This window comes from Phodopus roborovskii, unplaced genomic scaffold (genome assembly GCF_943737965.1).
Source record: "Phodopus roborovskii unplaced genomic scaffold, PHOROB, whole genome shotgun sequence".
In the NCBI taxonomy this organism is placed as follows: domain Eukaryota; kingdom Metazoa; phylum Chordata; class Mammalia; order Rodentia; family Cricetidae; genus Phodopus; species Phodopus roborovskii.
Window position 1 is genome coordinate 159,278 of NW_026125167.1, and position 16,914 is coordinate 176,191.

At 35.6% G+C, this 16,914-nt stretch overlaps 1 protein-coding gene across 1 annotated transcript in view; it reads right to left on the reverse strand.

The window, feature by feature from the left end:
* Positions 1-16,914, reverse strand: part of LOC127226405 (doublecortin domain-containing protein 1-like) — a gene marked incomplete at its 3' end in the record, with an annotated part of 193,071 nt that overhangs the window by 154,919 nt on the left and 21,238 nt on the right. Inside the window, exon 3 of the mRNA XM_051190417.1 lies at positions 5,691-5,857. Within this exon, the coding sequence (XP_051046374.1) occupies positions 5,691-5,857 (167 nt within the window). The remainder of the gene's footprint in view (positions 1-5,690; positions 5,858-16,914) is intronic.

Below are 16,914 nucleotides of genomic sequence, written 5' to 3' on the forward strand. Positions count from 1 at the left end.
TTGGATTTCTTATTAAATCAATCCACAGGTATACGAAGTTACTGTATCTGAATTAAGTATATAAAACTCTTTAAAAACAAAGATCGTTATAAACTTTTCAGTGAAGCAGCCACAACTTCAGATAGAAAAATGATTCAATAATGCTTCATTTAAAAATAATCTCCATACTTTCTTTCAAAATATGTTCTGAAACAATTTAAATATTTTTTATCAGGAAAAATAAGGTGATAAATATTGCTGTAACAAAAAAATGAAAAAGATAGTCTTAGCCAATCTTCAGATGGAACCCATACTTCATTATAGCATTCATAATTAATTATACAAGCACGGAAGTCTATGTTTTTTGCATGAGCCTTATAGCTTTTAGATTAAATGTATTTAGGATGCTACTTTGAGGTAAGCTGGTTTCTTAATTTTGAATGGGTGTTTCATATCAACAAAGGCAATGTTTTCCCTGAGAAGCAACCAACTGAGATGCCATTAAACTTCTCTGAGATTGTATAACTGGATTGCCATGTCAAAAGTACTCCCCACCACCACCCAAAGCAAGTTACTTAATAAAGAGTTTTCAATGTAAATTTGGGGATAGGGATACATATTTGACATTTGGTCATATAATTCTAAAAGAATTACAGAAAAATACAGATTTGAAAATTTGCCTTCTGACCTAACTGCTTTATGACAAATCAAATGGAACGCTCCGTGAAGATAAATGTATCACAGATAAATGACAGAAAATAAAAAGTATTTCAGTATCACTTTGTGTTTTCGTCCACGACCATGTCCCCCCTCTGTAATAATTACCTATGCACAAACTCTAGATGGCAATATTGCACTTACTGTACTTCCACAAAATTGTCCAGTCGATCCCCACGCATCCTCTTTATCAACATTTTATGTGCCGTGGATCTATAGCCTCTTATTATAAGTGTAATGAAGCAGAAGTTATTGAAGCCTTTTATTGATTGCTCAGATCACAAGTTTACTGCCATACTGAATTGGCACCTTACTCGCTGAAGCAAACTGCTGACACCTTTTTTAAAAAGTGACAACTACATCTATTTCATGACCAGAAATCCATTTTCATCTCTATCAAGACAAGAATGCAATTTTCACTTCATTTAACTGATGTTAGGCCGGCTCAAAGCATGGCACATAGAAAAAGACACAAGTTTAAGGTTCTTAAAATACTTCAAGTAACTAGAATGCAGCTTGGTTTCAGGGGAAAATCAACAGTCACTAGAATCTGCGAGCAATCTAATATGCTAAAGAAAATTCCCTATCAGAACCTTAAAGTAGCTTTATACTTTCAAAATGACACCACTCTGTTCTCTAGGCACAATGGGGATTTATGCTTGGGGATTAAAAACTGCTGTTAGCAATATCAAAGGACATTAAAAAGGTTGTTCATAAGCCAAACATTGAGTTTCATCCCAGAAAGGCTAACTCAAGGCAACCCTGCACTTGATTTGCTGTGGTCAGTACATACCACGTTAAGGATGAAACAAAAATGCTTAGCCTCTTAGTAAGATGAAGACTAACAGATGATTTTACTTGGCCTTAAACAAAGGAGCTAAAAAAGCCAGCCTTCAAGCACTTCTTTTATGAAAATAAAATATTAAATTTTCTTCTCTTTTCGAAATGAACAATTTTCTGTCAGTGCTAAATTCAACTCAAGTATATTTTAAGATGGATCATTTTTGAGAATGATATTGGTATATTTAATATTTAATTATAAAACATTGAAAGTATGGATAAAGTCATTCACTTTTAGCTTATATTTTTTAAATCTAAAAGGTTATAAAAATCTTAATTTGGATATTAACAAAATACATTTCAATTTTGAACTGAAAACTCTGCACATACTAAAATTATCTGGTATTTCCTTATTTAATAATATGCTCATAAAGCAAAACCATGATATGGCTGCAATTTAAAAAGTGAAATCTAAGTTTTTAAATAGAAATTCAATGTCTGGATTTTTCAACCCAGTGCCTCAAATATTAATCTTTTTAAAAACACATGTAAACACACTGACAAAGGTTACTTTGCTTAAATTAGTTTTTCCTTAAAAATCAATATACAAAAATATTTAAATCACCAAGACCAAAATCATAGTTCTCAACAAACTTGACTGAGTAATGAGTTAATATAAATAACCCAAGCACTCATTTTCACAATAAAACTAAAGAAATAAAATGTTTTCCTGCATTTTCAGACATAAAAAGAAACTGCTTGTGTGTTTCAATTATTCAGGTTAAGTTTAGGAAATGCCTCCAGATTGTAAGAAATGAGTGGGTGTTTTATTATTATTATTATTAATTTTGTTTTCCATAAGCTAAAATTTAACTAGAAGTTGATCACTCTTTTCCGTGGTGCTGAAAATGAAAGAGTTGGACTTCACATTTACAGGATAAAGGCATCGTAAGTCCTATGGCAGTGGCTGCAAGCCCAGATTTAAGGCGTCCATCAGCAGGGTGGAGCAGCCATTTCCTTAGTCCCTGTCTGACACTCAGGAGCGATTGTACAAGCTCTTAACAACTGAAACGGGTCATTAACAATTTCAAATGGTTAAAACCGAGAGTTTATGAACCTTTTAAAAATGATATTTTTAATAAAAGACAGAGTGCTATATTAATTATGTATAACTCTCTAGGAATTTTGTTAGTTGTGGGAGCAAAGAAGTGTCTGAATCAGGGAGACAAGTGGCTTCCAGAGATGAAGTTTCCCCCAAATCATGTTTGTACTACACACTGCCGATCAGCTATTCCAAGCCCTAATTACTGTAGCTGCCTGGCACACTTCCATGGACGTTTTTCATTTTTACAGTATTTCTGAACAGACTGACATATTTTGTTTACTGACAGCAACTAAAGCTCTGTGTAGGAGCATAAATAAAGAAGATCGCGTTTAAAAATCGCTAATATCATTTTAAAAGGTAGTGCAGCCTTGTGTTTTGGCCTCTGTTTGGCTGTGTTAGCCATGAATGACAGCTTCCCTGCTTGAAACGCACAGAAAGCACAGCCTTGCTCATTCACTGACAAGACTGTGGCCTTTTCACACGTTCCTTCCACAGCAGTGTTTGTCCCCAAACACTGGAACTCGACACAATGGCATTCCTACTCCAACACCCCCACCAACAGCACCAGTACATAACAAGAATGCTAATGAGCTGGAGCTGGCCCTGATGAAAGTGTTAACTACATTTCATCAGAAAGCGGTTATGCTGTTCCAAAGATTACCAATTAAGCAGATTCTGCTTAGCTCTCAGTGAGTTCTAAGATGTTTCTACTCTTAAGGAAATACATGTGATAAATGTAAGACTAAGTGACTTTAAGTTGTCCTACATATAATGTCTCATTTTAATGCTCACAAAACAGTATATATTTAAAACCATCATAAATAGTGTGCTTACTTCAGCTGCATGCTATAATAGTTGAGCTAAAGTTTAAAATGAAAAAAAAAAATGAGTAGGTTCATAAATACAAAACCAGTAGTCCTGACTTTTCTTTTAAAATTATAGCATAATAATTTGTTTAAGAGAAGTTCCTTTGGTAATGTCAAAATTATAAATCCATTATGTTTAACCAAACAGCATGGGTTTCACATGGGATGTCAGTAGAGTAAATGGAAATAATATCAAGAGGAAATGCTGTCCTACAATTTTATAAACTCGAGATTTGTTAACAAAATAGGAACCATTGTTCATCCACATGTCACCTGTCTAATGATTCCTTAACATGGTTAGACAGAGCACTACATAAAATGGCTTTCTGGAAGGTCAGATGAAGTAATGCAGTTCGAATAAAGCTCATTAATGCTAAGGGGGACATTTGATAGGAACTCCTACTCATAAAATAGAGATATTGTCGGGATTAACGCTTGGCCCACGGTGACATTGTAACAGTACCACTATAGTGAATTTTTAAAGCATTCAAGCCATGGGAAAGAGACACAAAATATATATAGTTAAACACAACCATAGAAATTTTTGCAAATTCATGACATTCTGCCTTGCCTTTATCTCTATACTTTACTATAAAACTTATGTATGATGTGAAGCTTAGCATGTTTGTTCATGTTTACATTTAAAATTTAATAAAATACATTGGTCATCATTTTGAGTAACGCCTTCTTTAAAACAAAGCAGCCATTCTCAAGGTATTTTTTTCCTACAATGTTCTGAACTCTTAAATTTAATGTTTAATGCCAGTTTAATGTTTCAGTGTTTAGAGTGGCAATGTTTAGAGAGGCTGTTACTGTCCAGATACCCCTCAGTCTTTCCAACCCTTACTTCCAATAGAAAGTGCTTATCTCCAGATTTTATTTAAACAGTGCTTTTCTTGCTTTAGAAAAAGCTTTAAGTAACGTTAAACCCTCCAGGAAGTGAAACCAAATTATACAACAGCAAATAAACAATTCAGCAAATTGTAATCCATTTTATGATGTCATTATATGTTGAACATTAATATTTAAATGAAAAATAAGTTAAACACAATAACATAGTTATTTACTGGGTTTTGTATATGATAGCCCAATAAAACATAAAGAAGTTTGAATTTTTAGTCAGATTGTCTATAGTAGTTATTAATCTTCTCTGGTTCAATGAAATTAATTAAAAAAGCAAATCAAATACACTTTCCCTATAAAAGTTTCTCTGAGATGCCTTTGGACATTCTGAACTTTCTTCCACGTATCATGAATTGCTCTTTTCCAAAACGACAGCAGGAGGCGCTGTGTGAACACCAAGACCTTCATTTTAAGCCCACCCCTCCCCTTCCTCTCTGTATGCAAAGAATGGAGAGATGCTTTCAAAATATTCATTTTCAGCAGCCTGTGGCCTGAGATAATGAGCCAAGTTCTAAAATGGAAGCTCTGAATTCACAATGTAAACCTTACTTAACACAGGGAAAAGGTTGGCTTCACTTAGTCTAAGAGGGAACTTTCCTGTTTTTTCTTAAATGTTACTTTTTTATTATCGAAATTGAAACATTCTCTTTATAAGTCCTTCTTTAATTAAACAAATGTCCCAAAAGTAATTACAAAAGTACCTGTCTTTATCCATATACACATATGTACATAAACATACAACTATAGAATGAATACAGATACTAAAAGGCAAAATCAAGTTTAATTTAGCCCAAATAAATTTTAACTCAACTATTCTTTGGATCCTAAAATATATAAGTTAAATAAGTGTGAGTGAAGTAAGAAACTCTTGAGGTGGAGTCAATTCACAGTTCATTTCTCTAGAATCTGATTTGGTTTTAGACCCATTTCTACTGAGTTTACACCAAGAGAAAAAAAAAATACTAGAGGTCTAAGCCTTCAGATGAGTGGGGACCCATTTATTTTCTTCTCTAGTGTAACTGACTCTAGAATTTCCACATAAAGGTCTGCTTTTACTTTACAGAGTAAGCATCAAGAAAAGATGAGATGTATGACATTCCATGCCAAAAGACAGACAAAATTAGCCCCCTTATCACAGGCTTCAAGATTCCAGGAGCATTTTGGCTCTCCCTTACAGGCACCAAGCTCGCAAAATACATTTCACAGTTCTTACAAAACAGTGCCAAACATTGCATCTATAGGACCAAACATATATGTATATACATACATATATATATACATATATATATACATACATACATATATATGATAAGGTATTATATTTTTGAGGGATGACTCACCTGCTTGTAATAATTTTTTGCAGACTTTAATCGTGGATACAAGGCCCCAAGAACTCCTTGGATGTATATCTTAGCACCCGAGGGGCTGAAACCTTCTCCCTTAGAGACCCAAAGTGGTCCCCGCAAAGGTGTGATGGAATCTTGCAGGCATTTTTCAAGCACAGGAACTATTGGAGAGAAGAAGGGGAAAAATTCCTTTGACCCAACTGAGATACACTGCCTGGAATGCAGCCTCAAAACCAGAGCTGACTCTTAACGTCTATTATTTATGTCTGACCTGGGTTAAGTCTGAGAGAGGCAATTCCTGCATTACCAGTGGCCACCATGAAGGATGTATTTATATTGCGACACCCCCCATGCAAGTCTCATAAGCTTTGTGGGCACACCTGAATAGTTCTGAAGTGTGCCTAACTAGCTGCACGGAGTGTCATGGTGTGCACTGATTGCCTTATCTTCTCATTTATCACAGATGAGTTGGAACCAGCCTTGCCGAAAGGTACTTTCATTGTCCTGATAAAACTGTAAGATCCATGTTGCTTCTGTATATCGCTTTCTGTAGAGGAATTTGTGTGCCCAAAATATCACATCTGGAAATTATTCATAAGACATAATCCTCACCTTTATAAGCCTTCCTACCCCAGGCCTGTTATTGACATTCATTAAAGCAACCCACAAAACAGGATAAAGACTGTTTAAATATAAGAGGGGAGAATGTTAAGCAAGGGTTTTCTCATACCTTTGTGTTTCCAAGTACCCAGAATATATAAGCTAGTGGTAGATTTAGGAATGCTATCCCAGCAGGAGTTTTGTAAACATATAAAGATGTTTATTTGTGGGCCTGTAATGTAACATCCATGTGGACTTGATGGACATGTTAATACACTTTTTCACATGATTAGCTCATAAAGTCTTTGCACTGTAAAATACCCAAAAGACATGGCAACTAGCTAATATTTTTCTAAATTTAATTTTTCTCTGAAAAACTAGAAACAAATAAAAAAAATTGGGGGCCCAGAAAAAAAATCACTTTCATTAAATATGATCTTTACATATATATATATATATATATATATATATATATATATATATATATCCTAAATAGAAACATGTGAAAGAGATACAAATCTTGACTATATTATTCTTGCACTTATTTCTGCTAGAAAAAAAAGGAATTAAGTAGATTACAAGCAAAGAAAGTAGATCTGTGCCCTTGGTTATGTTATATGTTGCACATTTTATCCAGACGCCCAGCATTGCAATGCGGAAACTGAATTACAATTAAGCACAGCTGAGCTACTGAGAGGCTGAGTTATGCAAATGGCCTTTGCTACTGGTGTTCAGCTAAATCTTACTCTTAGTTAAGAAACCGTGCATCTTAGGACACTGTGTTCTCCAACTCATTATCAAAGCACAGCTTAAAATTCTAGTGTCCATTGCTTGGGGGGAATATTGGAGGCAAAAGCTTTTAAGATTTTTCTACTACTGTCAGGAAAATCAAAAAGTGTAATACGGTGACTGCAGATGTATGCATGAAATTTTGTCATACAGTTTGAGAAACTAACTATTGAAATTCTATCAAGCCCTTTCTTAAACACAGCAACTGCTTTTCTCTATAGGTTTTAAGTAAATAGGTGCCTTACACTTTATATGTCAGATATATATGTATATGCATGTATATATATATGTATATATATATGACATTGTATGTACTACAAAAGAAACAAAAAGAGAGAAATTGACTTACAGTTTTCAATCTTTCAAAAATAAAATGGGTAAGACTAGTCGATTTTGATAACAATCTGGCACAGCTAAGCACAGTTTGGAACCATCAGTATTTTTAGTTTGCTGACACAATGTTCATAAATCGCTGTGTATCTGGTTGATTTCTACAGCTTTAACTGTATCCTCACTCAACCCAGTACACTTCTGAACCCTACAAAGTATTACTTATAGTAGTTAGTGTAGACGTTAATCTTTTTAAATTAGATAAATTAAGAAGCAAGGTGATAAATTTCTAAGATTTATCTCAACTTTAAATCTGAGAAAACTCTGTGAGATTCATCAGTCTTGTTCGTCTATATCCATCACAAAATAATTTTCAGGCTCTTTATGCCAGCCCAACACATTTCAAGAGAGTATTTCCCCGACTTTTCTAACACTGTTTTCAGAATCAGTAATCTCCATAACAATTTAAGAAAAATGTACAACTTGGGACGCGCGAGGGGAGGGGAGGAGGGAGAATTAGACTTCAATGTATAGAAAATGCCAGAACCGATATTGAGTGGAAAATTGCTCCCATGCGCCGCATGGTTTACGTCATTAGGAAAACTATGGAAACCAGAAACAGTAAAGCAAAGAAAGCGGTATTCACAAGCAGGCTGTATAAGGAACTTCAGAATCTGCTCTGAACTTGTTGAATAATCTGTTCAGTATCCCAGCCTCTCCCTGCTGGAGGCGATGCCTCATTATAACCAGGAGGGCACTAATAAAGGTTAGCCTCTGAACCAGGGATTAGAAGGCTTTTTCTCTGGGGACGCTTCAAACTAGTAACTTTGATGATCTTGAAAAGGGAGACAAAGCGCAATCCAAGAACAAACAGTGTTTCCACTAAGCAGGGAGGTACAGAAAACAGAAGAAAATGATAGTCTAAATACTCGGGAAAGGAGTGTGAAGCAGCCTGTCTGCCGTGTTGAAAATAAAATGTATTCAGCACAAGTAAGAATACTCCACAACAGGGGGAGGGATGAGTCAGCCTAAGATGCGGTTTGAATGTAAAAGAATAATTGATTTGTTGAAAGTTACTTGAGTTTCCAGAACAGACCATAGATTTTTAACATGTGGATGGCTGGGTTTTCACTGTATTTTAGTGCCCACAAAAGATATTTGTTTAGTTGGTTGTTGATTTCAATTTTGTTGTTGCTGCTGCTATAAGACAAAGTACCACTGTGTAGTTTTCACTTGCCTGTGATTCACATGGTAGACCAGGCTGGCCTCAGACTTCTGATGACTGTCCTGCCTCTGCTGCCTGAGTTCTGGCACTACAGATGTAAGCCACCATACTTGGCTTCATAAGACCTCTTGTTTGATTGTTTGCTTGTTTATTCTTCTCTCGTCCATTACATCCTGACCACGGTTTCCCATCCCTCAGTTCCAGTACTTCATAAGACTTCTTAACCAGTGATTTTCTTCTTCTATGTAGAACTATCCTTTTCTATTTTTCTATAGAAAAACTGCATCTTGTCCCATAAATATGTGCAAGAAATTAGCACATTTATTTAGAAAAGTCAAGTGATATGCTTTAGCCTTGAAAAAGAGCATAACCTGTGTGCTGATGGATAAATTCTGGGATTTTATTTACTGTGTCCTTACAAAACATACACCTTCTTCAAAGTGTTGCCTATAAATATTGCCTCACTCTTGAAGGATATCTCATGGGTGGCTAATGTTGATATGCAAGGCTACATATATGCATTCCTTCACATGTAGAAGGCCTTTACCTCAGCTATTCTACCAACTCCCTACTTACTTGATGTAGACAAGAACTTTTACTTTCAGGGTTTTCATTTCAACCCTATATATTAAAGAGCATTAAAAATCCAGCATTCCTTAAATGTATCAATATGCACACATAGACATGAGTTGAGATCATTCCTACTACCACTTGAAAAAATGTATATGGATAGTTGCTTTGGGTATATTTTCTTAAAGCACAGATTCTGTATTTCAGGTAAAAGGAAAATTAGTCTAACAATGTTGGTGGGTTTACATTTCAGTCAGACTACATGTTACTAGGAAGAAGAAGTACTACCCAGAACAAGCCCAGCTGCCCATGGAGAAAATTCTATCTATAATGGTGGCAGCAAGCTGTAAGATTTTAACATGTTTGCCTCCTTGTCTCAGGTTACCTATTCAAGTAGATTGTAAATTAATAATTAATTTAATGATGTAATAGTTTTATAATTTCAATAATTTAATAATATTTAAAAAAATTTTTTTTTCAAGACAGGGTTTCTCTGTAGCTTTGGATGCTGCCCTGGAACTAGCTCTTGCAGACAAGGCTAGTCTCAAACTCCTGAGATCCACCTGCCTCCCGAGTGCTGGGACTAAAGGCGTGTGCCACCACATCCCGGCAATATTTAATAATTTAAAAATAACTAATAATCTCAGTAGGTAAGATTGAGGATGATGGGTAGCAATAGCAAATTTAACCAAAGGAAATGATGTGAAAGGTCAGATGCCCATAAGTCCTGTTTGTCCTTCAGGAGATCTGCAGCATTCTCCTCTGATTTTTCTGTCGATTAATTATCCTTCAAGAATTGTCTCCCTTGTTATTTATTTAGAAATAATGCCCTCTTCCTTGATATTTTTTACAGTATTCTCATTGTTCTATTTGTATTAGTCCTTATTTTCTCCCTCCCCATTTCCTTTCTCTACTAAATCTCAAATCCTTTGGAGTTTGAGGTCCCAGTGTTTTGTTTGGGTAGTTTTACTTTCTCTTTACTCGACAAATAATAATTATGTGGATTTGTGGTTAAAATATGATATATAAATTGTGGAATAGACAGATCATGTTGATTATTATATGAGGGCTTGATGTCTTTTAGTTTGGTAAAAAGAAGTGTGTCTTCTCTTCTGCAGGCACTGTGCAAGGCCATTTATAGTCTTAGACCATGAATGCAGGTGCAACAAGTCACTCAGAACCTACAACTTCCTACAACATGCTAAAAGCTTGACAGCTATGCATGGCCATAGCAGATTTCTCAAAGCATACTCAGGTCCTGCACAATGATTTTTAATTGTCCATATAACATTACTTGGAGAATAATAGAGAAAAATCAACATTATGTTAAAAACCATGAAACTTAGCAACAAAGTGTTAAGTTGCCAGAAGGTGGGATGTTGGTATGTTTTAAAGTCCTTGGCAAGCCATCACAAATGATGCCTCATTGTAAAGCATGCATCTGCAGGGAAAAGCACACACTGACATTTAAATAACAGGGCAGCGATACAGCACTGAGCTCAAGCAAGCATTTGTATGAGGACAGGCAGCTTCCTCTGTGGCCACCAAACACAGTGAGTTCACAAGACGATCTCACATTAAAACTATCTGTCACTGTTAAAAAGTTTGAATGGTCCTGAAAACATCAAAAAGAACAGTACATGACAAGGAGCCAAAAATCCCTCTCAAGAGCAACCACAAAGATCATGGAGTTTGTCACTGAGGCACAGACTGGGATGGTCTGTCAAGACCTATGCCTGGAAAAGATACATCTATCTCCTAAAACAATGTTTTTCATTCATAGAAGCCCTTTAAATCATACCATGAAAAGCTTTTTAAATTATTTTCAACAATCTTAGGAAATAACCAAATACTTCACCATCCTGCTTCCAATTTAAAATTAAGATCTATGCCAATTAAATATATAAAATTATAACTTTCAAATTATTTTAATTTTCACAGTTGTCACAGTTCATATTTCCACAGAAGCAAATTACTTCCCAGAGCGCAGTTACTTGTAAAGAAACTCCTTCATACTTTGTGGGACAAGCTGCAAGTCTCAAAACTGCTCACCGGGAGCAAGATATTGTTTAGAAATTTTAAGCCATTTGAAAATTCCCCACTAATACAGATGGAATATTTTAAAATTAAGTTGACCTATCTAGAAAGAGACTCTTTGAGCAAAACTAATTTGGTTCTTGAGAGATGCCCAGCTTTGACTGCCTCCCAGGCGGAGAGGTATACTTGCAGAGATTGTGTTCTAGTGTGTTCAAGGTGTGTGTGTGTGTGTGTGCGTGTGTGTGTGTGTGTGCGTGTGTGTGTGTACTCTTTCCTGTCCTCAGGCCAATTATCAGGCATCACTCAAAAGTATGATATTCTGGGAAGACTGAATGACGGTGAAGATACTGTCTCCTGTGTTGTTTGATCTGCATCAGTGTGTTCCCATTCCAACAACATCTGCTGTGTGGTCTTGTTTACATGCTATATGTTATATTTCATTGTCCCTATGGTAATTATGAGAAAGGATCTAGTAGTTGTTTTCTTAAATATCAATGCCTACCCAAATTTGGAATTTTTTATCACTGAACATAATGACAAGCAAGCAGTTATATAAAGCTATCATTCACAGCTGTTTTTGTTTCCAGTGATCCCATGAAACCTATGACATATGCCTGTGGGGGCTGTAGTGGTGGGTGGGGTACTTCTGTAAGAGACATTGATTTGTATGATAGGATCAAACAAAATAGGCCATGCCAGAGGAGAAGATTTCTTGGGTGGTGTTGGCTCTACCTGAGTCAAATTTGATTTAGAGGTTATACCCTTTACCAGACACCTAGTTATTTTAATTGTTGATACATGGATGAGAGTTAGACGATTGGGGCTTAGGAAGTACAAAATTTTAGAAAGTCCTCTCTGGCTTGAAAATGCAGCCTGAGTCATGCCTTTTCTTAAACTGAACGAAGTAGCTGTGCATTAAATATGCTGGCACATCTTCTGCTTGAGCAAGTGGACCGAAATGGTGTGAATTGTTAATGCCTTGCTGCATTGGTTCACGGCTTGTGACTGATCATTTGTAACTATATCTACTCCTTGTTCCATGAAATCAAGTATGGAGTAATGGGTTCATCAGATTTTGGGGTTAAATTGAGAGTGAAGAGGTACTGTGTGTGGAAATAAGAGTTGCCATGTTCAGGGCTGGCCTTGTAACAGCATGGAATCTAAAGGCGATATTCAAAACCACTTCACTCATCATACGCTTACTGATTCTGAATAGGGCCCATTTGCAGGGGACATTTGGTAGTTTTCCAATACGCTTTATGCCTCTTTCTGCTTCCTCCACCATGCACATCTTTTTTTCATACACCCCCAGTAGCACATTGGTAGCCCAGGTCAGCACACACAATTCATTTATTTAAATGACTTGATTTATACAAATAGAAATAAGCTGGGATTCTGTTGTCTGAATCTTGCCTTTCCCCTCAACAAAAATAATTGTGTGTGTCATTGAAAATGCAAGTCTTTTGTGAATTCAAATTGTTGGACATCTAAAAGATTTGAGTTTAGTATTGATGTAAAATAATTGAATTGGTATGTGTAAAACTGAAGACTACTTACAGAAAGGCTGAGAATTAATTATATTTGTCTAGTTTTATTGGAAGTGCTCTATATCAATATGCAAATTTGAATATATATGGCATGTTTTTTGTAAACTTTAAGGCTCTGTGTAAAAATTTAGAAGACTTTGTAAGTTTTTAAAAGTATACTATGTCAAAATCAAAAAATTAATTTAAAAGGCCTGGGAGTAGTAACAGTAACCTTTCAAAGTGTCCTACATAGTTGCTTCTCCCCAAGAGTTTAAATCAAACCTTGTTAAAAGAAGCAGGAATTAAACTTTGAATAAAATTGAATAAAAGATGCAATAGAAAACATAGTCAGACCTAAACAGAAAATTGTTACACAAAGTGATAATATAGTTACTATCCAAAGACAAGTTAGTCCTAAGATACCTCAACACTCTGCTGTTACATCAGCCATGTGAGCACAAATATAAAAAATGTAATAAATCTTTTTATTTTTTCTTTCAAGTATAAAAATTACTAATAATGACAGCTAAAAGGATTCAGAGAGGTGTAGGAGACACTTCATGTCAATTAAATTATTTTGTCCCCATGAAATGTTAAGGCACCATATGACTTACATTTAGGTTCCTTACTTAGGTTATAACTTATATATGCTACAAATATATACAACTAACTAGAAAAGTCATAATAGTTTCAACAGTTACCATGGAGAACTCCTTTTTGAAAATTCTTTCTCCATGTTTGATTCAAAAGAGCAGAATCTTCTTCCATAACAAACATTTTGCATACTTTGTTGGAATCTTTTTTTCTGTCCTGAAAATTCTTGGGAGAACAAAAATCTTTTCTGAGTTTTAGTCTTTTAAAGAGAGTAACAATCAGGCTATTTTCTCCATTAGAAGTTATATTATTCCAACATATTCTTACGGAATATTGAAGATCAGGGAGGGGTTACTAGAATTGGTTCAATAGTTTTAGAGTTTGAAGGTTAAGAAATAAGAAGAAAAGCCACTCAGGGACATGAAGGAAGACAAGAACTTAGTATGACATGAAATGTTCATCCCAACAAGTGCTAAGAGTGATGATTACATCTAAATGAAGACATAAGAAAGTCTAGCTTTTAAAGATGTCAAAGGGACTTTTCTAATTGAAATCAGAGTCTACAGTAGATTTGACTGCTTGGCGGAAGCTCACAGGACACTATACAGTTGTATACCCTCATATGTAAATGACCATAGTGATGATCTATCAAGTACCCAACTGCCACAAGGCTTTTTGACAATATTCTCAACACAGTCTGTGAACCAGCAGTGAACATACATATCAGTGATTACTAGCACTTTATTTTTTTCATCTAAGCAGTATGAGCAGCCCAAGTCTGATGACTAAAAGTCACTGGGAGACATTGAAGATATTTCTAAGGAAGCTGGAATCCAAAGCAAAGTCACAATAAGAAGTTTGAGATCAGACTTTCCTGAGTTGCGTCTCACAGCCCACAGGCCCACAGTGGCTCTTGCCTGGCTGCCTTAACCCACAACAGGTGTTCACTGGACACATTTACAAACTCATAGTTATTACCAACACTGGTATCCATCTTCGGTGAGACTATTTCAGGAAATTTTAAAAGTAGCAAAAAGCAAGAAAACTATGTAAGAATCCAAGAGAGGCAAATGCTTAATCATAAAAAATGTTTACACAGAAGCAGTTGTCCTTTCTCTCTTTGTGCATAGGTGTGTGTGTGAGCCTGTTATAGTACAGTTCTCCTATACTGTAAAACACTATGTCATTGTGCTTTTGGTGTATATCAAAATGATTAATGACCATGGAAGCTGAACATCTTTTCCATGCTTATTGTCAACTATATATGTTCTCTGTGGAAGTGTCTACTAGGGTTCTTTGCCCATTTTTCTAATTAGGTTGTCTTTTTGAAATTGAGCATAAGACTTTTCATATATTCTCAATATTAAACACATTAGATGTGATTTGAAAATATTTTATTCCATTATGTAGATTTTCTTTTCATTTTATGGATAATATCCTTGAATTCACACAAATGTTTCAAGTCAATGAAGTCAGATTTGTGAGTTTTTCTATTATTGCTCATGCTTTGGACTTAATGTGTATGAATCTGTTGATAAGTTCAAAATCATGAAGATTTGCTCCTACATTGACTTCTAAGAGTTTCACATTTTCAGCTCTTAGAACTTTTATTTATTTTGAGATATTTATTTTGAGATAATTAGATTTGTCTTCAGTCCTTGTTGACTTGTTCAAACCTAGTTGACTCAGCAACAGGGCATCTCTGTCACAAGTCAAGTCACCACAGATTACAGATGTGCTAGGCTATTTCTAGACTCTACATTCAATTTTTTTCTCTATGCGTATAATTACACCAGAATCACAGTTTTAACTACTGGGTTACAGTTAATACATTTAGAAATTTGAAAGTGAATCTAATATACAATGTTTGTAAGGCTAAGGGCACAGTTTCCACACAAGACTGCCCCAACTCATCTTCAAGACTACCTATGCTGCCCTCACTTTTAACAAGCTGCTACGGATAAGGGAATGTTTCACAAAATTCAAAAAAGTGTTATACTTATGGAACCAAGTCAGTCAAGGGCCCTAGAAATAGTATGTGATTCTGAGTAACAAATTACAACAAAATGAAAGACAGACTTACGGGGTGGAGGAAAGACAGATGGCACTTTAATAGGTATGAGCACTGAGTTTTGCTTGTTTGCTTTTCAATATCAGAAGTAAGCTAGGAACTTATAGAGTATATCATTGGATATAAAGTTTATAATTACATATTTTTTCCTGAAAGCCTGATTATAAATGTTATAGTAAGCAAAAACTATGTAGAATTTGAGCTTAATAGGTCATAGCAACTAAGTATAGTTGGAATTATTTCCAATAACCTTGGCTTTCAAAAAATTCCATGCTGGGGTTAGATCAAGTTTTGGTGTTCTCAGCTGTGCAGTGGACACTTTGACCTCCTAGCTGCTCATAGTTGGTTTACTGTGCAGGCTGCTGATGCTTGCTCTTTAATCATGCGTTGAACTTCATCTAAAACTTGATGCAAGCCTGAGGATGACATAATCATTTCTGGTATTAGATAGTGGAAAATAGTCTCTGCTAGAGCTTAAAGTATGATGCCAGGCAACTTCTATACACTGTAGAGATGGCCTGTCTCTACAGGATCAAATAGGCATCCTAGATCTGCTGACCAGCATTCTAAATTATTCATTATTGTGGTGGTTTGAATAGATATGGTCCCCATACACTTATGTGTCTGAATGCTTGGCCCATAGGGAGTGGCACTAATAGGAGTAGATGTGATCTTACTGGAGAAAGTGTGTCACCGTAGAGGTGGACTTTGGCGTCTCATACCCATTGTGTATGGCTCAAGCCATACCCATTGTGATGACTTCCTGTTGCCTATGGATCAAGATGTAGAACTCTCAACTCCTTCTGCCTGAATACCAACATATTTCTCACTATGACTATAATATACTAAGCCTCTGAATTAAATGTTCAGCCCCAATTAAATGTTTTTCTTTATAAAAGAAATAGTGGTCATGGTGTTTCTTCGCGGGAAATAAAACCGTAAATAAGACAATGATGTTATTTTTGTTGTTGTAGCTGCTATTTGTTTTGAGGCAGGGTCTTACTATGAGGCCCTGGCTGGTCTAGAACTATGTAGACCAAGCTGACCTCAAACTTACAGAGATCTGACTGCCTGTGCTTCTCAAATGCTAAAATTAAAGGTATTATGTTAAATTGAATCATGGATCAAAAAAGAAATGTGCAATCATTATGTGATATTTTGTTTGTGTTCTGATAAATGAAGCTTGCCTGGAGATCAGAGGGCAGACCTAGTCATTGGTGGCTCATGCTTTTAATCCCAGCACTTGAGAAGTGGAGAGAGGAAAAGATAAGGTGGGTCAGAGACAGGACCTCAACCTTTTTGGACTGAGGAAAGAGACAAGTAAGAAGCAACTGGTGGCTGCTCCCAGGTCTCTGATTTTCCCTGCCTTACCCTGATATTTGACTCCTGGTTTTTATTGATTTAAGATTAATTAGATTCATGCTTCAGAAGATCTTGTGTTACATTCCTGCAGCTCATCTGAAAGCATTTAAAATA